Raw genomic sequence first — 20,970 nt, forward strand, 5'->3', positions numbered from 1 at the left:
CCCTAATCCTTTTACAAACCATTGGGTAGAGATTAGCCTAATATTTATTAGAGGGAATCCGAGGTGAGAGGGATATGGAGACAGCCCTATTTATTTCCTTGTAAACAATGCCAGTTTCCTGGCAGCCCTGTTAATCTTCTGGCATAAGTAGCGTCTAGGTCAGGCATTCACAAACTTGGCCCTCCAGCTGTTGAGGAACTACAAATTCCACAATGCATTTGCCTTTATGAGTCATGACTGTGGCCGTCAGAGTCCTGCAATGCATTGTGGGACTTGTAGTTCCTCAACAGCTGGAGGGCCAAGTTTGCCCATGCCTGGTCTAGGTTAAAACCCTGGAACAAGCATATGGCTATTCCAGTAAAAGCTGAGTCAGAGTACCTGATCTGCTGTATGCTTGTTTAGGGTCTATGGCTTAAAGTATTAGAGACACAGGATCAGGATGACTGCCAGGCAACTGGTATTGTTTAAAAGGAAATAAATATGACAGCCTCCATATGACTCATCTCGGGTTCCCTTTAAGACCAGATCATGTGACAGTAATATATGTAAGGAAATCAATCATTGCCTTGCAGACAATCGTTTAAGGAGAAAAAAAGTGACAGGTCATGAAGCATTTTTCTAGTATGTGGGAAACCACCTCATTCTCCCTCTCTTCCCCTCTCCATACCTGAACTGAGGCTGCTAGATTTATTTCCTTTTACAGAATACCAGTTGCCTGGTGCCCTACTGATCTTTTAGGCTGCAGTAGTGTCTGAATCATACACCTGAAACAACCATGTGGCTAATGCAGTCAGACTTCAGTCAGAATCACTGGGGGGGGGGGGGGGGGGGGGAGAGGCTCCCCAAAAAGATAGGTGTATGGGTATAGAAACAGTATATAAAAATGGCTTACATCAGTAAAGAAGGGGGTAACCCAAAATAATAATATATTTATTAAAAACCGGATGATTGATAATGCGTTTTGCAGATCGCAGTCCTCTTCCTCAGATCAGTACAAATAGTGTCTTAAAACCAGCGTTTTTCAAGCAGGGAGAGCCTATAAGATCATACATATCCATATAGACGCTCCCTGCTTGAAAAACACTGATTTTAAGACACTATTTGTACTGATCTGAGGAAGCGGACTGCAATCCGCTAAACAGGTTATCATCTAGTTCCTAATATTCTATTATTTTGGGTTACCCCCTTCTTTACAGAGGTAAGCCATTTTTATATACTGTTTCTACACCCATACACCTATCTTTTGGGGGCGCCTCTTCCCTTCACACATAGTAAAATATTGGTAATACTTAGCAATATACTATGGCCTAGCCTTTCACACAGAGATCCTCCCCCAGCGATGCCTAACCTTAACCCCTGCATGGGCAACTAACTTTTACCCCCGGCAACTAACTTAAATCCCTGGTGGAGCCTGGCCCTAAACCTCCCCATGGGCAGCAAACCCTAACCCCTTATCTTAACAGTTTAAACCTGATGAAAACAAAGGTTGTATAAAATTTACCATATCTGGCAGACACTAATGTCTATATATTTGTGCTATACAGATAAGCAAATTGTTTGGGCGTTAACTTAGTTCAGAATCGAAAAAGTCGACCATTGTGGAGTCAAAACTTAATATATAAACTTTGAGAGAAAAGTATAGCTCAGTCTTTTAGAGACACAAATTTGTAACATAGGGGTCATAATGTACATGGGATAACTGGTTAATGAAAACTATATAGTTTGTTTGAAAATTAAGGTTAACCCCTTCCATACCAGCAGTATCTGACTGTTGTAAAAAAAAACAAAAAACAAAAAAAACGGTGCATTTTAACGTCACGATGCACTCACCTGCCGCTACCGCTATTCACGACGATGTCTTGTTGCTGTAGCCCCCTCGCTCTGCCGTTCCTATGACAGCAAAGCTCCCTAAGCTGGTCAGGAGAGGATTTCATTGGCTCCTGACCCTGCCATCAATGTGAGTCAATGTGATTGGCTCACAGTGATCACGGTGTCAGGAGCCAATGAAATTGGCTCCTAAACGGCTCGGGGAGCTCTGCTGTCATACCGACGGCAAAACCAGGCTAGGGGGATGCAGCGGCGTGATTGGCGGGAGGGACTGATCTCTACGCCCTGGCAGGAATAACAGCTGCCAAATGGCGTAAATTTCAATCAGCGCGGTCCGGAAGAGGTTAAAAAAAGCAATATTGTTTATATTAAACTGGGCACTGATATTACACAGTAATATCAGTAATATGGTGTTACAGCTGTCCAATGTGTTGATGAAGGATTTGTACTGCCAAATCATCTCACTCAATCTGCTGGGTGATCCCTCCTTTCCACTCCATAGTGACAGAACATGTTGCCAGGCTACAGCACTCAAAACCAAAATGGTTGCCCAAGAGAAGAAGCCCCTATCCCTGGGGGTGACAGTGTGTGTATACTGTCCCCACCCACTTTCCATCACCTGAATACCAGAACTGATCTCATTGCTTCTTTAGTAAAGATGAAGTATACCAAGGATCGCCTAAACATCAAAACCTCAACTCCATTATGATACAAGTATACCAGCAACTGTCAGGCGGGGGACACACTTGACAGTTTTCATGTGCAATTTCATGTTAAAGTAGATCAGAGATGAAATTTTACTCATTGCATAATTGTGTTCCTTTCCTATTGTTTATAGGGCATTCCTCAAGCCAAATACTTTGTTTTAATACTCTAATTCCCTATAGACTAAACAAGCCTTGCCCACAGCTTTTCAGAGAGCCTTGGCATTTTCTGACAGTAGCAAGGGCTCATGGGAGCTCAGTCTGGGCAGGAAGAGGGGGAGATATTACTAGCCAGAGATTTCAGAGGCAGAGGGGAGGCAGAGGGGAGGAAGAGGGGGGGGGTTAGGTTTTTTTCACAGGCTGAGTGCTGAAGATGCAGATAAGCTTGCATGTGTGTAATGTTTACAAACAACATGGCTGCTGTCACAGGAAGAAATAATCGTATTCTATTGAAGCTGTTTGCAGCTAGATTTGCTGTGTAAACTATCTAAACTTTAGATAAGATATATAGACAAGTTACTTGTTATAGTTAGTTTTTCATTTCGGACCCGCTTCAACCATTTCAGCAGCGCGGACGTGAGCTTCACGTCCGCAGCGGCAGCAGCTAGAGCCGCAGGGACCCGCTAGTCACGTCCCTGCAGTTTGGGGGGTCTGCAGGCGATGCCTGCGATCGCGCTGCTGCTGCTAGCAGGAGGGATTGGCTGCAGGGGACAAAACTTCCCTGTGCCAATCCGAGCATGTCCGCCGAGAATAAACACTGTTTTTGTTCAAAAACAGTGTTTATTCTTTACATAGAGTAGCTGCGCTAGCTCCTGCTGGTGATTTCCGCTGGTTTGTGCCGCCGAGCGTTAAACTTATGAATGGAAACAATGTTTCCATTCATAAACTCCCCGCCACTAGTTACAATGTAGTGATACATTGTATTAAAGTTCCTCTCTGGTTCCCTTTAAGGGGAAAAAAAATAATATCTATGACAAGAGGGCATATAATTATTAAATAATGGGCTTAAAATGAGCGATGGATGTAAAGCTGAAAAAAATGGACCTTTATTTCCAAATAAAATATTGCCACCATACATTGTACTAGGGAAATAATTTTAACGTTGCAATAACCGGGACAAATGGCCAAATAAAATGTGTGGATTTTAATTATGGTAGCATGAATTATTTTAAAACTATAATGGCTGAAAACTGAAAAATGATGATTTTTTCTTCAATTTGTTTCTTATTATTCCCATTAAATTGCATTTAAAATAAAATAATTCTTCGCATAATGTACCACCCAAAGAAATCCTAATTGGTGGCGAAAAAAAAGTATAGATAATTTTGTTGTGATAAGTAGTGATAAAGTTATTGGGGAATAAATGGGAGGAGTGCTGATAGGTGAAAATTCCTCTCGTCCAGAAGGTGAAAAATACCCGGGGGCTGAAATGGTTAATCAATGGGCTAGTTCCCACACAGAAAAAGACAACTGACATCCTGCAGGATATTTCTGCATAATTTTGATAGTTTTTTTTCTATCAATTACATTAGCTGCTGGGGAAAAAAAAACATGGGTTTTCCTGCATGCAAACACACATGATGTGCAGAAACCACACGTCCCCTGCTTAACAAATAAAGCCAGTGGACTGTTAAACAATCAATTCTAGAATGTGTGTTCAGGACAGCTTTTACAATAAAAGCTGGATTAGACTTTGCATGAACAACCTACAACCTACTACTTAATATTAACAGCTTTACTAATCTGGTTATAAAATCCTGCTGATGTCCTAGCCCGCTAAAGCTGAAAGCTGTGTAAAGACATAGAATGTACAGATGACATGATCCTCTCAGCTGTCTGATGGCCGCACAGGCATTTCCCATGTTCTGCACTCATGTAAACATGGGTGACAAGCAACTTTTCAGCCAGTTGCTTTATCCTTGGGTGTTGCGAGAAGCATCCTGCTTCTACTTCCTATTCTCCATAAGACACTACAGTATGCGCCTCTCCTCTCTTCCCTGTCCATATGACAGTATATGCTGCTAAGCAAACAAATGATTTGCCTGGCAAAATTCTAGCATCTGTATATTTGTTACTCCCCAGCTCAATACCTGTGCATAAGCAAAATTATACATTACAAGGTAATACAGCATTTGATGCTAGTACATGCTGTCTGTGTTACCCGAGCCCTCCTGACTGCATACATGAAAATGGAAATTACAATACTGTAGTAAAATATCTGTAAATTGATATTTTACTAAAATTAGACCTAACCCTATTCTCATCAAGATTCCTCTCTCTGCTGATGCCTAACCCTAAATCCACCCGATGCCTAACCTTAATTGATTCTACCCCCCAATCCTTTAACATTAACACCCTCCTAATAGATGCTAAACCTTACACACACACACACACACACACACACACACACACACAATGGCCAATACAAAATATCAGTAAGAGTATGAAGCACCCGCTATTTGTAGCCGCATTTTTAATTGTGGACGGCACCCGCTATGTAACAGCTGCCGTTGGTGCCCAAATGTCATACTCTTACCGATATTTTTTTCTGGGGGCTTATGGGGCACCAAAACTTCTGCTGCTAATGAGCACCAAGTTTCTTTCTTCCCTGCTAAGCATATGCTGTACCAGTAGTATACACAGGTGCAATATGATGACTTCAAATCTTGTTAAAATATATTTTTTGCTTTGCCAATGTAACTAGTCTTCAAGCATAATAACAACAACAACAACAACAACTCATTCAATGAAATCATGTACAAAATGTATTTATTAAAAGTAATACAGTTTGAAGTACTCACTTGTAAATATCCTCAATGTCCCCAACACATATAGCTAAAGGTTTTGTTCCATTCCGTCCTTTTACATTGTAAATGTTGCCAACAGATTGAGAGCTCTGTGCTAAGCAAGCAATACCATAAATTGTATCAGTGGGTACACCAATGACTCCACCTTGTTGTAGAATACCAGCAGACGTATTGAGGATTTCTTTCCAACCTGAAGGGGAAAAAAAAAAAATGCTCTTAAAGCCCCACTCTGGAACAAGTAAGAAACCTTGGGGTAGTTGCACTTAAAGAGGAACTCTAGTGAAAATAATGTAGTTAAAAACGTGCTTCATTTTTACAATAATCATGTATAAATGATTTAGTCAGTGTTTGCCCATTGTAAAATCTTTTAAATCCCTGATTTATTTTCTGACATTTATCACATGCTGACCTTTTTACTGCTGGCAGGTGATGTAGCTGCTGTATGCTGTTTTGGCAGTTGGAAACCGCTGTAAACAGCTATTTCCCACAATGTAACAAGGTTCACAGACAGGAAACTGCCAGAAGTACCTCGGTACTCAGAGCTTCTTGTGGGAGGGGTTTCACCACAATATCAGTCATACAGCACCCCCTGATGGTCTGTTTGTGAAAAGGAATAGATTTCTCATGTAAAAGGGGGTATCAGCTACTGATTGGGATTAAGTTCCATTCTTGGTCGGAGTTTCTCTTTAAGTGTGGTAATATTGGTGTGTGCAGACAGCGCACAACAATGTTACCATTACTACCAGTTGCATGTAAATAGTTTGACAGTATCCTAAGCGGTGCTATACAAAATTACCTGTATGTAGCACAGTTTGACAGCATGGTTTTACTAGCGACAGGTCCTGTTTCACAAACATACTACGCTTCTATGAAGTGGTGAATGAAAATGTAGATTTTTGGAAAGCAATAAATGTACAGTGTTCTCCCCAGGATTTTTTTCCAGCCGGGTGGCATGAAAAAGTAGCCGGGTGGGGCGGCACAGATTTCCTGTGTGGACTAAGGCCCCATTCACATCAGCAAACACGGATGGCCGTGCGTTTTGTACAAACGCACGCCATCTGCTTTTGTATGTGTTGCGTGGCTGATCCCATTCACAGTGAATGGGTCAGCCGCGCGTTTTGTTGAAAAATGCGTGTAGCATGTGTTCTCGGACCGCACTGGTCCGGAATGCATGCAGTGTGTGTGTGAACATCAGACAGTGCAGCCTATGCATTTTCTGATGTCGTGCGTGACTGCCTCCTGAACGCGTTGCTGAAATCCCTGTGTGAACAGGGCCTAAAGGTTACCTCTGTAGAATTTGCTTTGTTATTTAATGACACTTTAGGGTTGATTCATCAAAGGAAAGAGCGCAAGCAACCTCCTGTTGGTCGCGCTAATAAATCAGCACAACTTAATTTGTTTCCCTGCTCGCTACGCACTCTAGTGTTAGCGTAGCGTGCGTAACTAAACAACGGCCGGTACTTACAAAAACTGCACAGGAGTGGTAGTTAACATAGTAGTGGCCAAGCTAGTGCAGCATCGCGGTAGCAATACATCACTACCGCACGGCTTTCGTAAGCTGCGGCCGTTGCTTAGTTACGGACGCACGCACGCTACACTACACTCGTAGTGTGCAGGGAAACAAAAAAGTTGTGTTGATTTATTAGCGCGAGCAACAGGAGGTTGCTCGCGCTATAGCCTTTGATGAATCAACCCCTTGTAGTGTGCAGGAGCCATATATAATGATCATATATAGCCCCTGCACACTGTCTTCAATACCACAGGCTGACACCCCTCGCCCCCACCGGTAATATCGTGCAGCATATTAAATAACATTAAGTTTTTAAAGTCAGCCGCAACCATGTGCAGTCAGCTGCCCCAGCGCTTACTTACAGTCCAGTGTCCTAGACAGCCTGTAATGCGCTCCTGTGGGATGTCGGCTTTGCCTCGCACTGTCTCCCCGCCTCTTACTGCCGCCGTACCAATCAGGGCACGAGATCGCCGGGAAGCGCGAGATCTCGTGCATAGAACAGCATATACTTTCAGGACAGCCTCTTACTGCCGCTCAGCAAATTGGTGCACGAGCTCGCCGGGAAGCGCGAGAGCTTGTGCATAGAGCGGAGTAGATACAGGACAGCGCTGCTGGTTTATTTTTGTGAGCGAGCCCGGTGCGTCCTGACATTCGGGCACAGGTGATGACAGCAGGGAACCAGGCGGGCGGTAATTGATTTGACCCGGGCTGCCCGCCCACCTGTTTGATCCTGGGGAGAACACTGATGTAATATAGTTGGACTTTGCAAAGTATTTGACAATATTCTCCCATGATAGCCTGGTGCAGAAGTGGAGGATACAGGGAATAAGAGAAAATGTGTGTATATATGGATAGAGAACTGGTTGAGGAGGGCAAAGCGTGGTGGGTAAAAAGGAAAATACTAAAAATGGGAACCTGCTAGCAGTGGGGTACCACAGGGGTCAGTACTTGGTCCAATTCTTTTTAATTTATTTACTAACCACTTTGTCCACTGCTACAGTACAGGTCCTTCTAAAAAAAAATTAGCATATTGTGATAAAGTTCATTATTTTCTGTAATGTATTGACAAACATTAGACTTTTATATTTTAGATTCATTACACACAACTGAAGTAGTTCAAGCCTTTTATTGTTTTAATATTGATGATTTTGGCACACAGCTCATGAAAACCCAAAATCCCTATCTCAAAAAATTTGCATATTTCAACCGACCAATAAAAGAAAAGTGTTTTTTAAACAAAAAAAAGTCAACCTTGAAATAATTATGTTCAGTTATGCATGCAATACTTGGTCGGGAATCCTTTTGCAGAAATGACTGCTTCAGTGCGGCGTGGCATGGAGGCAATCAGCCTGTGACACTGCTCAGGTGTTATGGAGGCCCAGGATGCTTCGATAGCGATCTTAACCTTTTCGGGACCGCGTGCATTAGATTCTACGCCGCACTTGTGGCTGTTCTAGCCTGATGCGGCGTAGAATCTACGCCGGCCCGCAGTTTCCGCTCCCGACGCGATCGTGCGCACCCGGAGGGGGAGATTAAGCTGTCATATGACAGCCGACATCTCCCCCGAGTGATCAGCAGCCATCGCGTATGGCTGCTGATCACATGATCACTACGATAGACGTCCGATCATAGTGATCAGTTTGACAGCTGCGGCGGCAGGGGGGAAAAGAAGAGGATCCACTCACCACCCTGCCGTTCCCGCGACGATTGGCGCCCCCCTCCACTCTGGCCGGGGCATCTCCGCTCCGTCTGACGTCAGCCCTGGGTCCCGGCTTGATGACGTCATGAAGCTGCAACCCGGAACTGATCGTCAGACAGAACGGAGATGCCGGCCGGAGAAGAGGGTCCCGTGCGGCTCATCGCTGGAGCCTGGAAGGTGAGTGAAGGCTGCTTGCAGAAGGGGGGGCACAGGCCACTATGGGGGGACACAAATCCAGCCAGCCAGACGGGATCCGTCCGCCTGATCCCCCCAACGCGCGCACTCCCCTCCCGGGCAAAATGCCTGGTCCTTAAGGGGGGGGGGGGGTAGGCGGCCGGTCCCGAAAAGGTTAAGCTCATCTAGAGTGTTGGGTCTTGCATCTCAACTTTCTCTTCACAATATCACACAGATTCTCTATGGGGTTCAGGTCAGGAGAGTTGGCACACCAATTGAGCACAGTAATACCATGGTCAGTGGTTTTGGCACTGTGAGCAGGTGCCAGGTCGTGCTGAAAAATGAAATCATCTCCATAAAGCTTTTCAGCAGATGGAAGCATGAAGTGCTCCAAAATCTCCTGAAAGCTAGCTGCATTGACCCTGCCCTTGATAAAACACAGTGGACCAACACCAGCAGCTGACATGGCACCCCAGACCATCACTGACTGTGGGTACTTGACACTGGACTTCAGGCATTTTGGCATTTCCCTCTCCCCACCCTTCCTCCAGACTCTGGCACCTTGATTTCCGAATGACATGCAAAAGTTGCTTTCATCCGAAAAAAGTACTTTGGACCACTGAGCAACAGTCCAGTGCTTCTTCTCTGTTGCCCAGGTTATGCGCTTCTGCCGCTGTTTCTAGTTCAAAAGTGGCTTGACCTGGGGAATGCAGCACCTGTAGCCCATTTTCTGCACATACCTGTACATGGTGGCTCTGGAGGTTTCTACTCCAGACTCAGTCCACTGCTTCCGCAGGTTCCCCCAAGGTCTGGAATCGGTCCTTCTCCACAATCTTCCTCAGGGTCTGGTCACCTCTTCTCGTTGTGCAGCGTTTTCTGCCACACTTTTTCCTTCCCACAGACTTCCCACTGAGGTGCCTTGATACAGCACTCTGGGAACAGCCTATTCGTTCAGAAATTTCTTTGTGTCTTACCCTCTTGCTTGAGGGTGTCAATGATGGCCTTCTGGACAGCAGTCAGGTCGGCAGTCTTGGCCAGGATTGCGGTTTTGAGTAATGAACCAGGCTGGGAGTTTTTAAAAGCCTCAGGTTTAGAGTAAAGGTTCGTATACACGTCCGATAAAGATCGTTCGTTACGAACGATTCGTGACGTTTACACGATATTCAAATTAGACGGAAAAGATCGTTCGTAATGAACGATTGTGTACACACGTGAACGATATAAGTATAAAGTACTGAACGACGAACGATTAAAAAATGCGTGCGCAAACGGAAGTGACGTTATGACAGGCAATAAGAACATGCGTTATCGGACGATCTTTGTACACACTGCAACGATTGAACGATTATCTTTCGAAAAAATCCGCCGGGTTGGATCGGTCCGATTGAACGATAACGATCGTTATCGTTCACAAAAACGATCGTTCACACTTTTTGAACGCACGATTATCGTTCCGATTGTCGTTATCGTTCGTTTTTGAACGATCGTTATCGTACGTGTGTACTCAGCTTTAGTTGATTCAGATGATTAGGTTAATAGCTTGTTTAGAGAACCTTTTCATGATATGCTAATTTTTTGAGATAGGAACTTTGGGTTTTCATGAGCTGTATGCCAAAATCATCAATATTAAAACAATAAAAGGCTTGAACTACTTTAGTTGTGTGTAAGGAATCTAAAATATATGAAAGTCTAACGTTTATCAGTACATTACAGAAAATAATGAACTTTATCACAATATGCTAATTTTTTTAGAAGGACCTGTATATCTACGTCATCTGTGGCACCCTCCAAGCCACCATGACGTAGATATACTGACTTGCTTGCAGCCGCACGATCGGGTGCGCTTCGGAGCGCACACAACCCCCCCCGTACTGTCAGCTGCCTTACTAATAGGTGAAAGGGAAAATGTTCCCTTGTAGCCAATTAGTGACCCCCCCCACGGATGAACGATCACCGCTGTAGAAAACAGCAGTGATCCTTCATCTCTCCCCCTCTGCGCCAGATCGATTAAAAAAAAAAAAATGCCCCTGCAAGGATATCTCACCTTACCTGGTTCCTGCAATCATCTTTCAGCCCCAGCTTCCATTCACCGCGGTGCACTGAGCCCTGTGATGCCGAACATCCGGGTCCCGGCTTGATGACGAGTCCCGGCTTGATGAAGTCATCAAGCCGGGACCCGGTGTTCGGTATCAGAGGGCTGAGTGCAGCGCATGTGAATGGAAGCTGGGGTTGAAGGATGATCGCAGGAACCAGGTAAGGTGAGATATTCTGCTTGCAGGGGCATTTTTTTTTTATTGATCTGGCCACGGAGGGGGCAGAGTAGTAAGGGGGGGGGGGGGCACATCTGGCTACCCATAACGGAGGGTGGGGGTAGTGTTCCGAAAGGGAGGGGGGGTTGAAATGTATTTTGGAGCCCATCAGGCTAACAGGGGGTGGGGAATTAATAATGGGGGGCACATCTAATGGTCCTGGGGGCCATAACCTAACACTGCGGGCACATTTGGCTATAATGGGAAGGGGGCACTAATCCTGGGGGCATATCTGGCTACAATGGGGAACACTGATCCTGGGGACACATCTTGCTATAATGGTGGGCCCTATTCCAGGGGGCGCATCTGTCTATATGGGGGGCTAGCAAATACGGGGGACAGATCTGGCTATACTGGGGGCTGATATTGGGGGGCACATCTGGCTATACTGGGGGGGCTGATACTGGGGACACGCCTGGCTATCTATCCTTGGGGGACGTAATACTGGTCGCATGTTTGTTATCTACTGTAGCATTTTTTTATTTTTTACTAGAATTGGTGAAACCTAAGGATTAATGCAATTTTTCATTTCCCCCCTCTTTTTCCCATTAAAATGCATAGAATTTTTTTTCTTGGGTCAAAATACCTCGCTATGAAAGTCTAGTATGTCCTGAAAAAATGATACCTAGATCATTTAGGTGTCGTAAGTAGGGATAAAGTTATGGCTGTTTAAATAGGGACATGGCTAAAGCGTCAAAACTGCTCTGGTCCATAAGGGGAAAAGAAGGTCTGGATGCGAAGTGGTTAATAATTTAGTAGACAGGATACAGAGTAATGTCATCTTTGCAGATGATACAAAATTATGCAGAGTTACCAACACAAACAAATCCTGACATACAGTATTACAACAGCATCTTGACAACACGGCCATATGGGTAGGCACATGACAGATGAAAACTATTGTTGATAAATGTAAAGTCATGCACCTTGGATGTACCAATGGTAGAGCACCATATAAAATAAGCGGCATACAGACTTGGAGAAGGATTTGGGAATACTAGTTGATAAGTTAAATAATCGTATTCAATTATATTATTATTATTTAGTATTTATATAGCGCCGACATCTTCCGCAGCGCTGTACAAAGTATATAGTCTTGTCAATAACTGTCCCTCAGAGGGGCTCACATTCTAATCCCTACCATAGTCGTATGTCTAATGTAGTGTGTGTATCGTAGTCTAGGGCCAATTTTGGGGAAAGCCGATTAACCTATCTGTATGTTTTTGGGGATGTGGGAGGAAACCAGAGTACCCGGAGGAACCCCATGCAGACACAGGGAGAACATACAATCTCCTTGCAGATGTTGACCTGGCTGGGATTAGAACCGGGGACCCAAGCAGCAGTAAAAGCAAATAAAATTCTGGGATGCATAAAATAGGAAATAAAAACTTGAGATGCTAGTATACTTCTACCTCTGTATAACTCACTTGTGAGGCCACATCTGGAGTATGGGATAGAGTTTTGGGTACTAGACTGCGCCAGCAAATTCCTGGTCAGTGCATCGGAGCAGCTGACAGGCAAGTGAATTCATCGCCTTCAGCCTCCCATGAGAAGGAGGGCCTTAGAGTACCTATAAACGTGAAACTAGTTTGCTGATGTGGCCTTTATGCTCTACAGAGTTCGTGCCTAGCTGCCACAGCTGTGGTGCGAGACACATCCAAATCCCTCCAGCGGTATCACAGACCACTACAGAAATTCGCATATGTTCTGATCTTTTGCTTTATGCCATCCCAGTTTTTCCCAGTATGCGAACTGATTGGCAGTCTATGGATTTCAAAAAAACTGTTTTTCCCCTATCCGAGGTTGCATGCGGGAAAACATACACAATGTAAATTGGTCCTAAAACAATTCAAGTATTTGCAAGCTTTAAGTTTAAATGTGAATCTAATCAGAAGAAGCTCAGAGATATTTAGGAACTTGGAGCGTACATCCGTCTGAACGCAGATAGCTGGTGCCACTTTGCAGATTTGCTAAACCACGTCACACGAGAAGCAAACTGTTGTTCAGACTCTGCAGAGAAATGCCTGCTAAAATGTTTATATCAAATTTCAGCTGGATGTGAGCTAAAGATTCACCAGTGATGAGCTGCAATCCCAAACTTTCATTAGAAAATACCCATCTCTGGATTGACAACACACTGCAGCCTTAATTTCAGTTAGAACCAAATTAATCCAGCATAAAGTTTTTTTTGGTTGGTTGGTTTGTTTTCCTTTTTTCATGCAGTAATCAACCTAAACAGACCCAGTAGCTGTTTTACACAAAATTCAGCCCTCTAAATCAAATTTGTGAGAAGCATTAGAATTGAATATACTCAATTGCAATTGTCACATGCAACAAGGGTACCTCTACCCCTCTCATCCCCAGAACTATAAAGGAATAAAAGTTGTAGGGCCTGATCCAATTCACTTTTTCTTCTAAGTTTCCTCCTAGGAGGTAATTGTTCACCCCTGTTTAAAATTAACTTTCCAGCACTCTGCAATTGAAAAAGTCCTAAAAAGTAGGTGAAAAAGCACTGCCAAAACGAGTACCTTCTAGCTTGCTAGTGGCTTAAAAGGCATTTTTGATAAAATTTGATATCATCCAGGAGAAAACTTAGGAAAAAAATGAATTGGATCGGGCTGATAGCGACAATGTGCAGATTTATGTAAGCACTCGACTTTTCCCTCCCTTTCTAAAGCCAGGTACACACCTTCAATTTTGACTGGCCAATCACTGGCCGATTTTACCACCTCCACGTAGTATGAGAGCTAACCTACAAAATCTGCTCATAGTATTCAAAATCTGATAACCCTCATAGTACATGGAGATGGTAAAGTTGGTCAGTGATTGGCTATGTGTACGGACCTTTAGGCCTCGTTCACATCATGGCAGTTTCTGTGTGCTTTTCACAGCGCACTGCCCTGTGCGATCAGCAAGGTATTGATTTTCCCCTGTAACTAAATGTAGCTGGTTCACATCTATGCGCTGCGCTGAGCAGCGTTACAAAAACGTAGTGTTTCATGCATTTCTGTGTGCTGAGCTGTAAAGCGCACATCAATGCAAGTAAATGGGTGCGCTTGTTTAGCGCACAGAAGCGCGTACAAGCACATAGAAGCGCATGCGTTTTTTACCCCTAATTGAAGAAAAAAATACCTTTACATACAAAAACAAAGTTTTATTGACAACTGCTGCTGCTACAGTAAGCAGAACGTGTTTTAAAGAAGCGCAGCGCAACGCACAGAAACATGCACTAAAGCACGCGCGTTTTTTACCACGCACTTTCACACGTTTTTCAGCGCAGCAGATGTGAACGAGGCCTTACACTGGATCCAATCACATGCACTACATTTTTTTTCCTGGAAATGCATGTTAATTATTGTTTTGGGTAAAAATGTAGTATCATTGATGACATCATTAGTGGTCCACTAGGATGGATCTGTAAATTTTCTTCTATCATTGTTCACAATGGGCTCAATTCATTAAGCTGCTCTGCATTAAATTGAGCAGCACAAGTTAAAATGTCAGAACACACGCTAAGCGTGGTAGTCCTGCGTAGCTTGACAGGCAGCCTATTGGGCCAATCAAAGTGCGGGGATCGCATCCTATAAAGCCACTGAACCCAACGGGGCTCAGGGCAGGATTAAATGAGCAGCCGTTATTTAAAAGGAGCACGCATTAGCTACCCGCGCATGCTACGCAGCAGTACAGCGCGCAGCATACACTATGAGATTTTAACTTTAGCAGTGATGAATCAAGCCAAATATGCCTTCCACTCATCCACCCTTCTTCCTTCACCAAAAAGTCAGAACAGGCTGTTCAGCAGCCTTGTTTATTAAATGTTATCAAGTACTAACCTTACACACTGTAGTAAATGATAATAGATCCTGCCATATACTACATGAATGAACATAGGCCATATACTAACTGATCATCAACAAAAAAAAAGTCAAATACAGCCACATACACACGGTACAATTTTCCATCAATACGACTGATGATCTGATAAGAAACTGCATCGTGTGTAGATGTCCAAATTGTTTCCAATCTATTTAGCGTTGATACATACCCAAAATCGATCAAAATCCGATTATCTAATAGATTTGTCAATCTAACTGAAAATTGTTCAGTGTGTACCCAGCTTAACAGATCATATGGTATTTAGAAGCGCTTTATTGTACAACTAGGTACAGATCTTATCTTAATTCCAACTTGTAAGCTTCCTACAACATACATTGTAGAAATGAGTTATTGGATGTTTAACGTATGTGCATTTTGATGACACATACAATAGAGAAGCACAGTGTATTCCACCAAGCCATTCAGTTGTTCCCTCTGTGTCAATGTGTGTCATTCATCTACTGATTTCCAGCACATCCACTGATCAGAAAAATGTACAGTGCTGCACTGATAGAACCACAGAGGACATATATGAATGGGTCTAAGTGAAAGCATAAATTTATTGTACCGTACAGCTGAGCACATGTGTAAAGTTGCACTGGGCTTATCAAAATTGGAGGGCTAGTCAGTCACCTGACAGCTGCTTAATTAATAAGCTGGCAGACACTTAATAATTAGCTTTCCAAAGATGAATAACCCCATGGAAAGGTCTGTCTCAAATCTTGGCTTCCAGTTACTGTGGTGAATTAACCACTTGAGGACCCACCCTTTACCCCCCCTTAAGGACCAGCACTGTTTTAGGTGATCTGTGCTGGGTGGGCTCTGCAGCCCCCAGCACAGATCAAAGGGCACTCAGAGCGATCAGATCGCCCCCCTTTTTTCCCCACTAGGGGGATGATGTGCAGGGGGGGTCTGATCGCTCCTCCTGGCTGGCATTTTGCGGGGGGGGGCACCTCAAAGCCCCCCTCCGCGGCGAAATCCTCCCCCTCCCTCTCCTACCTGCCACCCCCGGGAGATCTGGGCTGCACAGGACGCTATCCGTCCTGTGCAGCCAGTGACAGGACGTCCCCTGTCACATGGCGGCCATCCCCGGCCGCTGATTGGCCGGGGATCGCCGATCTGCCTTACGGCGCTGCTGCGCAGCAGCGCCGTACAAATGTAAACAAAGCGGATTATTTCCGCTTGTGTTTACATTTAGCCTGCGAGCCGCCATCGGCGGCCCGCAGGCTATTCACGGAGCCCCCCGCCGTGAATTGACAGGAAGCAGCCGCTCGTACGAGCGGCTGCTTCCTGATTAATTAGGCTGCAGCTGGCGACGGAATACTGCGTCGCTGGTCCTGCAGCTGCCACTTTGCCGACGCACGGTATAAGCGTGCGGTCGGCAAGTGGTTAAACTGCTCTATAGTCAGAATGCACGACCATTTCACTGGCCAGCACAGCTAAATTGCAGGTCAAACTCCAGCATAGTGCTTCAATGAATCCATCACTTAGGGTGCATACACACATCCAATTTTGATGAGGCAATCACTGACCAATTTTATCACCTCCATGAAGTAACAGACTGACGATTCAGCAAGTAAGCTTGCATACTACGTGGAAGTGGTAAAATTGGCCGGTCAAAGTTGGATGTGTGTAGCAGGCTTTTGTGGCAAGGTAGTATGGTTAAAGGGAACCTAAACTAAGAAGAATATGTCTGTTTGCTTTTAACCCCCTTGCTGGTCCAATTCCCGCGGCAAGGGGGCAGCACAGCACTTTTTTTCCCCAGGGCTCGCTACATGATAGCCGCAGCGCAGCGGCATCCCCCCACCCACTCCGATTGCCTCCGGTGATCAGAGTAAGCAGGAAATCCTGTTCAGAACGGGATTTCCTGCTGGGCTTCCCCGGTCGCCATGGCGACAGGGCGGGATGACATGGACGTCGGGACGTCAGAGGGAATCCCGATCCACCATTAAGCGAATCATTGGCCAGAGGGAATCCCGATCCAGAGGGAATCAGAGGGAATCAGAGGGAATCCCGATCCACCCCTCAGCCACTGATTGGCCAGGCTGCGTAAGGGGTCTGGAGGGGGGGGCGGCACGGCGGGTAGCGGCGAATCGGCGGCGATCGGAATATGCACGCAGCTAGCAAAGTGCTAGCTGCGTGCAATAAAAAAAATTATGCAAATCGGCCCAGCGGGGCCTGAGAAATCCTCCTGCGCAGGTTACCCCGAGCTGAGCTCGGGATAGCCGGCAAGGAGGTTAAACAATACCAGTTGCTTGTCGGTCCTGCTGATCTCTTTGCTGCAGTAGTATCTGAAACAAGCATGCAGGTAATCCAGTCTACTTCAGTCAGAGCACCTGATCTGCATGCTTGTTCAGGGGCTGTGGCTAAAAGTATTAGAGACACAGAATCAGCAGGAGAGTCAGGCAACTGGTATTATTTTGGTACTTATCCGTTAGCCGGGCGCATCCGGCAGGTGGCGACAAAACTCCACCAGAGTTACATCTTTCCCTACTATCCACGTCGGCCTGGAGGGGGAATAGTAATTAGCGCCACCTGCCGGATGCGCCCGGCTAACGGATAAGTACCATTATTTTAAAAGGAAAAATCCATATCCTTCTCAGTTTAGGTTCTTAAGGTGAGCCAGCGTGAAAGTCCATAGGGAACAGTTCTCCAAGTGAAAGGAATATAGAAGCTGCCATAGTTATTTCCTTTTAAGCAATTCAGTTACCTCGCTATCCTGCTAATCCTCTGCCTCTAATACTTTTAGCCATAGACCCTAAACAAGCAGATGCAGATCAGGTGTTTCTGACAGTTCTGCCAGATCTGACAAGATTAGCTGCATGCTTGTTTCTGGTGTTATTCAGACACTACTGCAGCCAAACAGGGCTGCCAGAGAACTGGTATTGCTTAGAAGGAAAAATATGGCAGCCTTCATTATTCTTACTTCAGTTATGATTCCAATTAGGATTGGCCAAATAGTGTGGACGTTTTATTTGTACAACCTATCTGATGCCTAGCAGTTTGAGAGGGTGGTCTGTAACCAATCATGTTAACAGAATTTCCCTAAGGACTTTCACCTCAACCATACTAACGTCAAAAATCCACTCAGGTTAATACACTAATTAGCGAATACTGGCTGATAATCATATTGGGACACTCTCAAATCTATGGCCAGCTTTAGTGGCACACTACTTTGTAGGGTCTCGGGAGAGAAAACTAGACCTTATGCAATATTGCATCACCACAGTGCTGATGCTCAAAAACTTATACTACACGCGATTCCAAAGCAATTTTACCTCCAATTCCAACTTTTGATGCAATAAAAAAAAATACTGCATTCAGCATTTTTCTTGAGTTGGGAGAATCCAGTGAAAATCAGAATTGTGATTTGCAATGTAAAAGATGCCTGACTCTAGTCTACTTTAGGGGACCCAGCAGGAAACCTTATAGGGAAATTCAACTAAACCGATTGGGTGGATGGCACCCACTCAAATTGCTTGGTTTCCAATAGGTTGCAGTAAACTATACCACACTATTTGGCCATCCACAACGCTTTGTGCTGTAAGAGGGTTCTGTGATTGGAGAACTGTTCCCTACGCGGTTTCCTTCTGGGTCCCCTAAAGTAGATTAGTGCAGTTTATTGTAAGCAGCCTGTAAATCACACAAACTGAAATTACATGCAAAACCTAAGCAAGTGTACCATTTTAAAAAATTCTTAATAAAGAGACCTTACAACTACTCCTATAATTGAATGCTACCTAACCATACACAATGATGTATCCCTTCTAACTGGAGAACAGAAACTACAGCTATATACATATAAAATAAACCCCAGCTGCTGTCAGGTCACGTGATTACTCTGTTGTTCTCCTGAAACCTGTAGAAACGTTATATAAAGCCATATCAATCCCATTCGATATACCCGGCCCTGTCAGCCTCAAGCATAACATAAAACTGAACACGCTCCGCCCTCAGTGTCTCACCCTTCACATCCCTGTCCGGACCATTCCTACATCCCATGGCTCCGGTTGGCAGCTTCATGACCCTGCAAGCCATCTCCCTAGCCGGAAAATGACGTGCAATCCCGGCTGCCGCACACTGGAGACGGCCAACAAGCCTCATAGGAACCTGCCTTTCCTAGAACAACCACGTGTGTGCTACAACACTTCCGGCTTCACGGCGGCGCCTCACAGAGTGTCATCTGCAGCTCACTCAGAGAGGGAGGGGCTCATCATGACACTCACACTTCACACACAGGCTTCTCACTTCTCAGTGCTGCGGGTTTGATTTGAGTTTGAATGGAGAGCGTCATATTAAAACCGCTGGTGTATTAGAACGCGTCGTCACTGTAGTAATGTGAGCACAACATACCTTGTACTATCTAACAAAGGAATGTCGGACTCAATAGTGTGAGGGGCTATGTACTATGAGGAAACACACATAGGGGATGCTTGAGCTTCCATTGGAATGGCTGGGCTTATGAGAAGGATCATGTAATGCAGAGAAACGTTAACGAGGAACCGTACTGAAAATAACATAATACATTTTTTTTTTCTATACAATATTTATATATGTTCTAATCAGTTTTTGCTCACTGTAAAAGCTGTACTTAGATTTTTGTCGGTTCAACCCGGGACAGGGGGGGGGGCAGCGCCAAAAAATGGGGAGATCCGCGCGGCGCCAAAAACCGGGCTGCGCCGCGCCGAAAAATGGGCATGGCCATGACATTGTATGGGCAGAGCTAACATAATGATGTAACAGTGAGGCATAAGAAAGCAGTGTTTACGCCATGATGTGGTCAAACACAGGTTCGCATCATGGGTGTGCAGAAACTGTGTGATGCGATTTAATAGTATACCGTAACCCCAAAGCAGCAAACATAGCCAACTATGACCATTAAATAAGAAATGCAGCAACAGTTACCCAGTTACCCCAGACACTAGAAAATAAATGTAATGGGGGCACATTTCAGCACAAAATAAACGCAATGGGACACATTTCAGCACAAAATAAAAACGCAATGGGGGCACATTACAGCACAAAATAAATGCAATGGGGGCACATTTCACCTGGAGAAAAAAAAAAATTACTCACCTGGCAGAAGTCTCCTCTCACTCCTGGCCGGCCTCTGGCGCACTGCTCCTGGGACCGTCTTGCTCCTCCTCCTACATTCTCCCGCGCTGACAGGTAGAGCAGGGCTACGGCAAGATGGCGCCCAAAGCCCTGTACTGGAAACACAAATAGTCTCCAGTACAGGACTTCGGCAGCCATCTTACCCTGCTCGCCTGCCGGTGTTGGAACACCGGAGGACTAAGGAGGCTGGAGCGGGTCTGCGGGCAATGAACTGGCATGGCGTCTATAGACGCCGCTGCTAGTTCATGCAGTTACAGTGGCCAGAGTCCCGAGGCCGGGACATCCCGCAGCTAAAAGCGGCACGTTTCCTGGGACCTCATGCTGCCTGGGACAGCGGACCCCGAATCCAGGACGCGTCTGGTCACTCTACTTAAAGGATACGACCAGGCAGATCAAAAAACAAAAATCCACTTACCTGGGGCTACCTCTAGCCCCTGGCAGCCGTCTGTGCCCTAGTCTCAGCTCCAGTGTCCTTCGCTGCACTCGCCAGGTCGGCTTCTTGTGCGCTCCACCGCGCAGGTCATGTGGTCTGGCTGATGTCATCAGGACTGCACCGTGCAGGCACAGAACTATTGCGCAGTACAGTCCTGATGACGTCGGCCAGACTGCCAGACCATGGAGCGCACACAAAGCCGACCTGGCGAGGTTGGCTTCTGCAGCGGACACCGGGAGCCACAGGAGCTGCGAGGAGGGCAGGGGCGCCTCTAGCCATTTTGTCACTCCAGGCGAGAAAACATGTGGCGCCCCCCCCCCATGAAAATAATCATAAAGCGGCAGCATTTCACCAGGAAATAACCGTAATGCGGCAATGTTTCACCTGAAGATAATTGTAATGCGACAGCGTTTCACCAGAAATGACACTTATTGCAGCAGCGTTTCCCCAGAAAACACATGTAAGAAAGAAAATACATGTAAGGAAGAAGGCACATGGGGGACATAGGGAGGCACA

The 20,970-nt window shown here is 45.3% G+C and overlaps 1 protein-coding gene across 1 annotated transcript in view; it reads right to left on the reverse strand.

Moving 5' to 3' along the window:
• Positions 1–19,066, reverse strand: part of YRDC (yrdC N6-threonylcarbamoyltransferase domain containing) — a 33,970-nt gene extending 14,904 nt beyond the window's left edge. Inside the window, exons 1-2 of the mRNA XM_068265432.1 lie at positions 18,872–19,066; positions 5,333–5,528 (exon numbers count right to left, since the gene is read on the reverse strand). Of these exons, the coding sequence (XP_068121533.1) occupies positions 5,333–5,528; positions 18,872–19,010 (335 nt within the window). The 5' untranslated portion in view covers positions 19,011–19,066. The remainder of the gene's footprint in view (positions 1–5,332; positions 5,529–18,871) is intronic.
• Positions 19,067–20,970: the final 1,904 nt, after the last annotated feature.

This window comes from Hyperolius riggenbachi, chromosome 2, assembly GCF_040937935.1.
Source record: "Hyperolius riggenbachi isolate aHypRig1 chromosome 2, aHypRig1.pri, whole genome shotgun sequence".
NCBI lineage: Eukaryota > Metazoa > Chordata > Amphibia > Anura > Hyperoliidae > Hyperolius > Hyperolius riggenbachi.